This window comes from Trachypithecus francoisi, unplaced genomic scaffold (genome assembly GCF_009764315.1).
Source record: "Trachypithecus francoisi isolate TF-2019V2 unplaced genomic scaffold, Tfra_2.0 Lachesis_group2, whole genome shotgun sequence".
In the NCBI taxonomy this organism is placed as follows: Eukaryota; Metazoa; Chordata; class Mammalia; order Primates; family Cercopithecidae; genus Trachypithecus; species Trachypithecus francoisi.
In genome coordinates this window covers 17,567,300-17,578,364 of record NW_022681465.1, presented here as the reverse complement: position 1 = coordinate 17,578,364, position 11,065 = coordinate 17,567,300, and the positions used below count along the sequence as shown (strand labels likewise).

General features: G+C 44.8%; 1 protein-coding gene across 1 annotated transcript; it reads left to right on the top strand.

Moving 5' to 3' along the window:
* The first annotated feature begins 3,498 nt into the window (after positions 1–3,498).
* On the top strand, positions 3,499–10,336 carry LOC117066017 (histone H3.v1-like). The gene is made up of 3 exons (XM_033181531.1): positions 3,499–4,007; positions 9,556–9,641; positions 9,734–10,336. Exons 1-3 carry the CDS (start codon positions 3,605–3,607, stop codon positions 10,235–10,237), a joined length of 993 nt encoding a protein of 330 aa, XP_033037422.1. The 5' UTR covers positions 3,499–3,604; the 3' UTR covers positions 10,238–10,336.
* Positions 10,337–11,065: the final 729 nt, after the last annotated feature.

Sequence of the window (11,065 nt, the reverse complement as noted above, 5' to 3'; positions counted from 1 at the left end):
ATTACTTAGTTTGAAGATAGGAAAGCATGACTGTTTTTATTTTCTCTGTAGTTTGCCTTGTGACATTACCACTCAGAGAGATGTTGATACTTCACTTTTCCAGTGTTTACTGATTTGAAGACAGGGTGATGATATTGAATCTCCTTACAAGCCACCCTGATACTGGAACTCCATTTTACTGTGGTTATACATTTGTTACCGTTTATCTTATATTCACGGTATTGGATCAATTACACATCAGTATAATTACAAATAATGTTCAAATACACAAAATATTTAATGGTCAAATCCTACACTGAGAGGGAATTTTGTTTTTAATTTTTGTGTTCTTATAGAATAATTTGGAAAATAAAGTAACAACTTTATCTTGTATGAAAATGTATTGTCATCATATGTATATCTGTTTTAGAGAAGCACAAAACAGAAACAAACATGTTATTTCGACTCCAGACTGGACAACAGAACTAGACTCCATCTGAAAAAAAAAAAAAAGAGAAAATATAGACAATGAGATGTATCTATTTTAAATATGAATAAATAAATCAGTAGTTGAGTGGTTGCAAGGGACCAAAGGTGAAGGAAAAGTGCGGAGACTGGACACAGTGCATTTGTACGGAAGTGAAACTAGTCCATAGAATACAAACCTAGTTTACACTGGGGCCAATTCCTTGGAGGTGAAGGCGTGGAAAGGAGTGCCCAGATTAGACGGGGTATCTGGGGTCTGTGCTTCTCTCAGTTTTCCATGTGGCTCCTAGAGTGTGTTACCATTCTAACATCATCACACATCACTCCCTGACATGAAACAGTCTTGGTAGGAAAGTAAAAAGAGTCATTTTCGAGAAGAAAACTGTTTTTTAATTTCACTTTTATTTTTACAAGCTGGAAAAGAGGTGCTTGATTCCCCAGGAAAAGTTATGGAAAAGTGCTAAATGTTTACAAGGGCAACTACTCCAGTAGTCTTAGAAAGCCCAGTACCTTCAGGACAGAGTATTGTAAGGGAAGACTTTGTTGTATCTCCTTAAAATCACATACGAACAAAAATCCTAAGTTATATTCACTTCAAGATTCCGTGTGAATCCACCATAGTCTCCTAAAAGGGTTTCTTTCTTCTCTCTGAAAACAGTTCCCCGTCCACAGGAGGCTCAAGGTCCATGTACCTTTGTTCTTCCAATTAGGAAGCCCTGGAACAATGCCTGCTCATACATGGACCTCAGAGACCCAAATATGATGATGATGACGATGATGGTGATTGTTATTTTCTTGAGCCAGGGTCTCACTCTGCCAGCCAGGTAGGAGGGCAGTGGCTCCATCTCGGCTCACTGGGATCTCCACCTCCAGAGCTCAAGAGATCCTCCTATCTCAGCCTCTGGAGTAGCTGAAACAGCAGGCACCAATTACCACATTTAGCTTTTTTTTTTTTCCCACTTTAATTGTAGAGAGGAAGTTCCGTCATGTTGCCCAGGATGGTCTGGAACGCCTGAGTTCAAGTGATCCGCCAACCTCGCTCTCCCAAAATGCTCTCTGTCGCCTGTAGTCCCAGCTACTCAGGAGGCTGGGGCAAGAGAATGGCGTGAACCCGGTAGGCGGAGCTTGCAGTGAGCCGAGATCGCGCCATTGCACTCCAGACTGGACAACAGAACTAGACTCCGTCTGAAAAAAAAAAAAAGAGGAAATATAGACAATGAGATGTATCTATTTTAAATATGAATAAATAAATCAGTAGTTGAGTGGTTGCAAGGGACCAAAGGTGAAGGAAAAGTGTGGAGACTGGACCCAGTGCATTTGTACGGAAGTGAAACTAGTCCATAGAATACAATAACGGTGGACACGTGTACTTATGCCTTTGCTAGGTCCGTGGACTATACAACAGCCAAGTGAATCCTAAGAAGAGCTATGGTCTTGGAGTCAGAGAGACGTGTCAGTGTAGGCTAAATGATTGTAGCCAAAGTCCCAATCTAGGAGAGAAAGTTGATAATAAGGAGGCCTATGAATACGTTGGGGGAGAGGATATCTGTAACCTCTGTTCCTTTTGCCCCATTTTGGCATGAACCTAAAGGTTTTCTATGAAATGAGCTCTATTTTTTTTTTTTTTTTTTTTGAGGCGGAGTCTCGCTCTATCGCCCAGGCTGGAGTGCAGTGGCCGGATCTCAGCTCACTGCAAGCTCCGCCTCCCGGGTTTACGCCATTCTCCTGCCTCAGCCTCCCGAGTAGCTGGGACTACAGGCGCCCGCCACCTCGCCGGCTAGTTTTTGTATTTTTAGTAGAGACGGGGTTTCACCGTGTTAGCCAGGATGGTCTCGATCTCCTGACCTCGTGATCCGCCCGTCTCATCCTCCCAAAGTGCTGGGATTACAGGCTTGAGCCACCGCGCCCAGCCGAAATGAGCTCTATTTTTAAAACAGTAATGTAAACTTATTTTGTGAGTGTTGATTATCCTGGAATTTCCTGTTTGGTGCGTGATATGTGCATTGCATACATGGGCATTAAATTTCTACTACAAATATCAGAGAAGCCTGTTAACCGTGTATTGAAATAGGGGCCTTTTGTTTGTGTGTTGTTTTTTCTGCTTTGCCTTTTCTCATGGAGCCAGAGGTATGAAGGTAGCAGCTGTGGCCTCGCTTCAGCAGCAGCTCAGTAAACTCAGGGTCTTCACTGGGCCTCATGGCATTTCCAAAGTTGGCAATGGAAACAAAGCTCAGCCCCAGTACCAAGGTAAGAAAAAAACAGGGGGCCTCAGTGACAGGCCCATAGGACAATTTGATCAAAAAGCCACGGCTTCGCCTGAAGGCTACCCGCAGATTCCCATGAATGTCACTTTGGGGGAGAAAAATGCCCCCAAGAGCATCCCTGCTAGAGGTTTTCCATCTTTCCCTCCTCGTTTCACCTCATCCTCCGGGAACCTGAGAGACACCTCATGATCGTACCCTTGGTATGATCGTACCCTTGGTGTGATCATCAGCAGTCACCAATGGTGTTTTGCAGCAGTCACCAATGTCATGTAACATGCAACTTTACTCATATGTCTTTTTCATTGTAATGACTTCCATGTAAACTTTCAGAATCTCCTTGGAACCCAGAATTTTATCTAACTCGCACCTACCATCCCTCCCATGATGCACACAGCAGAGGTTCCTCCCTCCCTGGGGTGTGTGCAGAATCCGGGGACTTGATTGAGTTTTCACACGCTGATGAGCTTGAGGATCTAGTGAAGCAGGGAGTACAATGGAAGGTAGCTGGGAGGGTTTAATGCAATCATCTGAGCCCCTTATAAGAGGCAGGGCCTTACTGAGACCACAGAGATCTCCAGTCAGAAAGAGACTGCCTGCGAGGGAGATTCCTGGCGGCTGCTGTGTAGACCAAGGAAACCCAAGACCCTCCAGGAAGACTAGAAGCCCGGCCTCCGACACACAGACCTGAGAGCTGGTGAGTCTGGGGCTAGGTTTGCAGGGACTAAGTGTGTGGGAGAGTCATGCTCAATGGACCTCAACTCACAGGCTCTCTGAATCCTGTCCACAGCACCACTGCCCTCGTTTTCAGACGCCAGCACCGCCTGCAGGAGGCCAGGCTCAGCCCAAGGAGAGCGGAGAGGCTAAGGCCCCGAAACATGGCGCGCACCAAGCAGACCGCGCGCAAAGCCACCGCCTGGCAGGCCGCCAGGAAGCCCCTGGCCACCAAAGCAGATGCCAAAAGGGCGCCGCCTAGAGGAGGGATCAAGAAGCCTCACCGCTACAAGCCTGGCACCCTGGCGCTGCGGGAAATCAGAAAGTACCAGAAGTCCACGCAGCTGCTCCTGCCCAAGCTGCCTTTCCAGCGCCTGGTGCGCGAGATCGCACAGGCCATCAGCCTGGACCTGCGCTTCCAGAGTGCAGCCATTGGCGCCCTGCAGGAGGCCAGCGAGGCCTACCTGGTGAACCTCTTTGAAGACACCAACCTGTGTGCCATCCATGCCAGGCGCGTCACAATTATGCCCGGAGACATGCAGCTGGCCCGCCGCATCCGTGGAAAGGGTGCTTAAGAGCCCACGCTCCTGGGAAATGTTGCACTCTAGAGGACTTCTTTTCTGTTTGGTTGTGTTTTCTTTTTTCTCTTCCCCCTGTAACTGGTAGTTCTGATGTGAGAAGTTTTGTTCCGTTTTGGTTTCTTTTCCCTCCTGGGGTCCAAAGGTAGCTAAGCATAGGATTGCCAGTGGAAACGTAGGCAGAAATCAGGTGGCGGTTGTGTCTGTGTGTGCTTCTGTCAGGAAACGTCTCATCTACCTTGAGGCTCCCAAGGCACTAATGTCAAGTGCAAATGTGTCTGTGAGCGAGTTTCAGCACTTCAACTCTACATCAACTGTCAAGAAATTTGTTCATTTTCACTGGACTCTGCCTGTGTTTAGACTACTTTGAACCAAATAAATTTATTCTTGAAGGCAATTGGATGATGTTTGTTTCATTTGATCAAACAGTAGATGAGCCACACTTTGACTTTTCCTATATGCAGCTCCGTGTTCTCAATGTTCCCTGTCTCCTGGGCTGTTCCTGTATGGATGTTTGCTATGAACATACATTACATCCTGCTTTCTAAAATGTTAATAGAGTCTCTATACACAAGTCATTTCACGTTATGGGAGGCAAAAAACAGTATGTGGATGGGAAAGGGTGAGAGGCACCCTTTAGAAGTCCGATGCAGTTCATCACTGGCAGCTCGGTGTCCTAGAACACGGTCATGGCCATAGCCAAGGTTGGAACGACCCAGGTCTTGGTCGGGGAGGTGGTAGGGGAGGCCCTGGGTGTGTTTGAGATATGGGGAGACAAATCCCCACTGCAGCCCAAGCATTGGAGGGAGGCCTTTGGCAAGGGACAGCCCTGGGGCCACTTCCCAAATACCAGCTACAAAAAAAGTCATCTTCCTCTGGGCCCCAGCCTAGATAGACTTGATCCTTGAGGAGAAAGTACTGGTGTCAGGACCCTCTTTTGGCTGGAACTCCAGTATCTTGGCTCACCCTAGGTTTACCCATGATTTTAAATCTTTCTTACATCTTACATTGTTCTCACCCAGATGATGGCAGCAGCCTGTTTCATAATCCCTTTCAGTCATATTTGTAGCTCAGACCAGGCACAATGGCTTATTCTGGTAACCTCAGCATTTTGGGAGGCCAAGGCAAGAGGATTGAAATTACAGACCATTATGGACAACTTGGCAAAACCTCCTCTCTACAATTAAAAAAAAAAAAAAATAGCTGGCCATGGTTGCTGCTGCCTGCATTTTCACCTACTCTGGAGGATGAGTTAAGAGGATCTCTTGAGCTCTGGAGGTGGAGTTTGCAGTGAGCTGAGATGGAGCCACCACTCTCCAGCCTGGTCAACAGAGCAAGACCTTGGCTCAAAAAAATAACAATCATCATTATAATATTTAGATCTCTGAGGTCCATACACAAGCATACAATGTTTTGGGTCATCCTAGTTGAAAGAATAAAGATGCATGGGCTTTGAGCATCCTGTGAAAGGGGAACTGTTTTCAAGAGACAAAAGAAATTTTTTAAGAGACTGTGGTGGATACTCACTGAATCCTAAAGTTGCTATGACTTAGGATGTTTTTGCTCATACGAGAATTTTAGGAGATAAAAAACAGAAAGTCTCCCGTACAGTACTTTACTCTGAAGGCCCTGGGCTTTCTAAGCACAGTGGAATAGCTTCCCCAGTAAACATTTAATATCTTTCCATAACTTTTCCTGGGGAATCAAGCAACTGTTTTCCAGCTTGCAAAAAAGAAAAAATGAAATTGAAAACCAGTTTTTCTTCTAAAATGACTTTTTTACACTCCTACCAAGATTGTTTTATATCAGGGAGTGATCTTTTATGATGTTAGAATGGTAACACACTCTAGGAGCCACGTGGAAAACCAGACTGAGAAACATGGACCCCAGGAACCCTATCTGTTCTCTGCATTCATTTCCATGCCTTCACTTCCAAAGAATTGGTCCCATTGTAAGCTATGTTTATGACTGAAATAGCATTGATCTCTGTTTTGTGCTTCTCTAAAACAGAAATATATGTGATAATAACATATTTTATGCTAGATAATATTCTATTTTTACTGTATTTTTCAAATTATTGTATAAAAATACAGAAATTAAAAATAAAGTGTCCTTTCACTGAAGGATTTGAGCATTTGATATTTTGTGCAACTGAACCTTATTTGTAATTATACTGACATGTAATTGATCCAATACCCTGAATCTAAGCTAAACAATAACAAACGTATATCCAGAATTAAATGGAGTTCCAGTTTTCAGGGTGACTCACAAGGGGATCCAATGTCATCACTCTCTCTTCACAATCAGTAAAAAACTGAAAAATGAAGAATCAACATCTCCCTCTTGACATGTCTCTGAGTGGTGATGTCACAACGCAAACTCTAGGGAAAGCAAAAAGATTTTGAGCTCTCCTATCTTCAAAGTATACTGTCGAGCTGTAGGAACAAAAATGGCATAACACTGGCATAAAAACAGACACTTAAGCCACCGGAACAGAGCAGAGAGCCCAGAAATCAATCCATACATGTACAGCCAACTGATTTTTTACAAAGGTGCTAACAACCCACCATGACAAAAGGACAGTCTCTTCCGTCAGTGGTGATAGGAAAACTGGGTATCTACATGCAGAGATATTAAATTGGCCCCTTATCACATACCATGCAGGAGAATAAAACAAACTATATAAAAACTTTCAAATATGAAACTACTAGAAGAAAACAGGGGACATCCTCATTGACATTGCTTAATTCAGTGATTTTTGCAATATGTCCCAAAAGCACAGACAGCAAAAGGGAAAACAGACAAATGGATTGCATCCATCTGAAAGAAAATCTGCATGTCAAAGGAAACAATCAACACAATGAAGAGACAAAATCATAGCCGGGTGTGGTGGCTCACGCCTGTAATCCCAGCACTTTAGGAGGCTGAGGCAGGTGGATCACCTGAGGTTAGAAATTCAAGACCAGCCTGGACAACATGGTGAAACCCCATCTCTACTAAAAATTCAAAATTAGCTGGACCTGGTGACAGGTGCCTGAAGTCCCAGCTACTCGGGTGGCTGAGGCAGGAGAATCGCTTGAACCCGGGAGGAGGAGGTTGCAGTGAGCCCAGATCATGCCATTGCGCTGCAGCCTGGGCAGCAAGAGTGAAACTCCATCTCAAAAAAAAAAAAATCATAATCGCAGAACATATTTACAAACCCTACATCCAATAAGGGATCCATTAATTACTCTCCAAAATTTACGAGGAACTCAAAGGATCAATAGCAAGAAACAACACAGTTTGAAAACCCACCAAAGGACTTAAACAACAGACATTACAGAAAAGAAGACATACAAGTGGTCAGCAGATACACTTATGTGTCATATATACATGCTCATCATCATTTATCCTCAGACAAATGTAAATTAAAACTGAAAGAAGATATCACCTCACACTCATTAGAATGGCTGTGATCAGAACATCAAAGGACAGTACGTGTTGATGAGGATGTGGAGGAAAGGGAACCCTTGAACTATTAGTGGGAATGTAAATTAGGGACCCATTATAGAAAACAGTATGGACCTTCCTCCATAAACTAAATAAATACAGCTACCATATGATCCAGCAATCCCACACTGCTGGGTATATATCAAAAGGAAATGGAATCAGTTTATTGCACAGATATCTTCACTCCCACATTGATTGCAGCACTATTTTTACAATAGCTAAGATATGGAATCCATCTAAATGTCTAAAAATGGATGACAGGATGAGGAAAATAGGGCATATATACACAATGGAATACTATGCAGCCTTAAAGAAGAAGGAAATCTTGTATTTGTGACACATGAGTGCACCTGGAGAACATCATGAGAAGCGAAATAAGCCAGGCAAAGGAATACAAATACCACACGATCTCAACGATATGTGGAATCTCACAAAGTTAATCCAATAGATGTCAAAAGGAAGAATGGTGGTTGTCAGGGACTGAGGTGGCTGTGGGAGGGTGATTTGAGATGTTGATCAAAATACACAGTATTTTAGTTACTTAGGGGGAATAAGCTGAAAAAGTATTCTACAACATGGTGACTATATTTACTAATAGATTTATTCTTGAAAAGTGCTGAAAGTGTGGATGGGAAGTGTTTTCACCACAGTAATAAATATGTGAGGAAATGGATGTTAATTACCTAGATTTAGACAGAGTATGTGTTCATACTGTAAAACAGCATTTTACATGTACAAAATAGATACAATGAGATGTGTCCATTTCAAATATGAGTAAATAAATGAATAGTTGAGGAGTTGGAAGGGACAGAGGTTGAAGGGTAAGTGCAGAAACAGGACCCAGTGCATTTGCACGGAAGTGAATATAATATAATAGTAGTAGTGCATTCATGTAATTATGCCTTTCTTGAATCCATAGAATATACAACACCCAAGTGAATCCTAAGGAGAGCTATGTATCTTGGAGTCAGAATGATGTGTCAATGTAGGCTGAATGATTGTAACTAATGTACCACTCCTGGGCAGAAAGTTGGTATTGCAGGGGCCTATGTGTATGTAGGGGGAGAGGATATAAGGGACCTCTGTTCCTTCTGCCCAATTTTGCCAGGAACCTAAAGGTTTTCTAGGAAATGAGCTCTATTTTTAAAACAAAAATGTGAAGTTGTTTTGTGAGTGTCGATTATCCTGCAGATTCCTGTTCTGTGTGTGGTACATGTATTGCATGCATGGGCATTAAATTTCTACTAGAAGTAATAGAACAGCTGTTTACAGTGTATTGAAATAGGGGCTTTTTGTTTGTTTTTGTTTGCTTTACTTTTTCTCATGGAACCAGAGGTTTGAAGGTAGCAGCTGTGACCTCGGTTCAGCAGCTCAGTGTACTCAGGGACTTCACTGGGCCTCATGGTGTTTCCAAAGTGGGCAATTGAAATAAGGCTCAGCCCTGGCGTCAAGGTACCAAAGGAGCCAGGGAGTCCTCAGTGATAGGCACATATGATCATTTGATCAAAAAGCCTCAGCTTCCCCCAAAGGCTACTCGCAGATTTCCATGAATGTCACTTTGGAGGAGAAAAATGATGCCTCCAGGAGCATCCCTGAGAGAGGAGTGACCGTTTCAGTTTTCCATCTTTCCCTCCCCGTTTCCCCTCATCCTGAGAGAACCTGAGAGATGCCTCATGATCACACCTCTTGGTGTGGTGTAGCAGTCACTGAAGTCGTCTACGTGTGACTTTAGTCACATGACTTTTTCATTGTGATGACTTCCATGATGATCATCAAATGTAAACATTCAGAATGTCTTTGGCCCCCAGAATTTTAGCTAACTCGCACCTAGCATCCACCCCATGTGGCCAACTCCAGAGGTTGATCCCCCTCTTCAGTGTGTGCAGAACCCAGGGAATTAATTTGGTTTTCAGAGTCCTGATGAGGTTGAGGGTCTGGTGAAGCTGTGAGAGCAATGGAAGGTAGCGGGTGGGTCTAATGCAAGCATCTGAGCCCTTTATAAGAGGCTGGACTTGGCTGAGACCACAGAGATCTCCAGTAAGAGCCAGGTTGCCAGGGAAGGAGGTTCCCCACAGCCCAGGACCTGCTGGGGAGACTAAGCAGCAGGTCCTCTGACCCGCAGTCCAGCGAGCTGGTATGTCGGGGGCTGGGTTGGCAGGGACTAAGTGTGTGGGAGCGTCTTCTGCATGGATCTCAATGCACATGTTCTCTAGAGCCTGCCCGCAGCCCCACCATCTTTGCTGTCTGGTACCAGCACCTCCTGCAGGTACCAGGCTCAGCCCAAGTAGAGCTGAAAGGCGGCGACCCAGCACCACGGCGCTCACCAAGCAGACCGCCCCCAAAGCCACGGCCGGGCAGGGGCAGGCCCCCAGGAAGCCCCCAGTCACCAAAGCCCCAGTCAAGAGGGCGCCGCCTAGAGGAGGGATCAAGAAGCCTCACCGCTACAAGCCTGGCACCCTGGCGCTGCAGGAAATCAGAAGGTACCAGAAGTCCACGCAGCTGCTCCTGCACAAGCTGCCTTTCCCGCGCCTGGTGCGCGAGATCGCTCAGGTTATCAGCCCGTACCTGCGCTTCCAGAGTGCGGCCATTGGCGCCCTGCAGGAGGCCAGCGAGGCCTACCTGGTGAACCTCTTTGAAGACACCAACCTGTGTGCCATCCATGCCAGGCGCGTCACAATTATGCCCGGAGACATGCAACTGGCCCGCCGCATCCGCGGAGAGGGTGCGTAAGAGCCCACGCTCCTGGGAAACGTTGCACTCTAGAGGACTTCTTTTCTGTTTGGTTGTGTTTTCTTTTTTCTCTTCCCCCTGTAACTGGTAGTTCTGATGTGAGAAGTTTTGTTCCGTTTTGGTTTCTTTTCCCTCCTGGGGTCCAAAGGTAGCTAAGCATAGGATTGCCAGTGGAAACGTAGGCAGAAATCAGGTGGCGGTTGTGTCTGTGTGTGCTTCTGTCAGGAAACGTCTCATCCACCTTGAGGCTCCCAAGGCACTAATGTCAAGCGGAAATGTGTCTGTGAGCGAGTTTCAGTTCAGCTCTATAAGACTATAAAGAAATTTGTTTTTTCTTTACTATGTCTGCATGTGGGTTCTGTAAACAAAATAAATTTCTTATTAATGAGAGCTAAAAGATGTTTATTGCATTTTATGAAACATTAGATTCCAGATACACTTGGAGGTTTTATGTATGCAACTCTGTGTTTTCAATGTTCCCTGTCTCCTGTGATGTTTCCACTAGTTTGCTATGAAAATACATTAAACTTCATTGTCTACAATTTGAATAAACTCTCTATTTACAAATTACTGCACATTGTGGAAGCAGTGTGAGTAGAATCCTGTGAGGTATATCTGTGTGTTGAAGGCAGTCAGAGGCACCCATTGGGAGTCTGATGCAGTCCATCTCTGGTGGCCTATATCCCGGAGTGTGGTCATTGTCATGGTTGGAATGGTCAAGGCCTTGGTCACGCAGGTTGTAGAAGAGGCTCTGGACATGTGTGAGAGTTGAAAAAGAGATGCCCCTGAGAAAGCTTGCCTGCACATTCAAGTTTAAGGGCCACATTT

Bases quoted from the DNA above. Each gene is read 5' to 3' on its own strand.
- LOC117066017 (XM_033181531.1), top strand. From the start codon at position 3,605: ATGGCGCGCACCAAGCAGACCGCGCGCAAAGCCACCGCCTGGCAGGCC. The intron at 4,008-9,555 runs GTGCTTAAGAGC...AGTAAGAGCCAG, and splicing joins CCGCCGCATCCGTGGAAAGG to GTTGCCAGGGAAGGAGGTTC. The intron at 9,642-9,733 runs GTATGTCGGGGG...GCCTGCCCGCAG, and splicing joins ACCCGCAGTCCAGCGAGCTG to CCCCACCATCTTTGCTGTCT.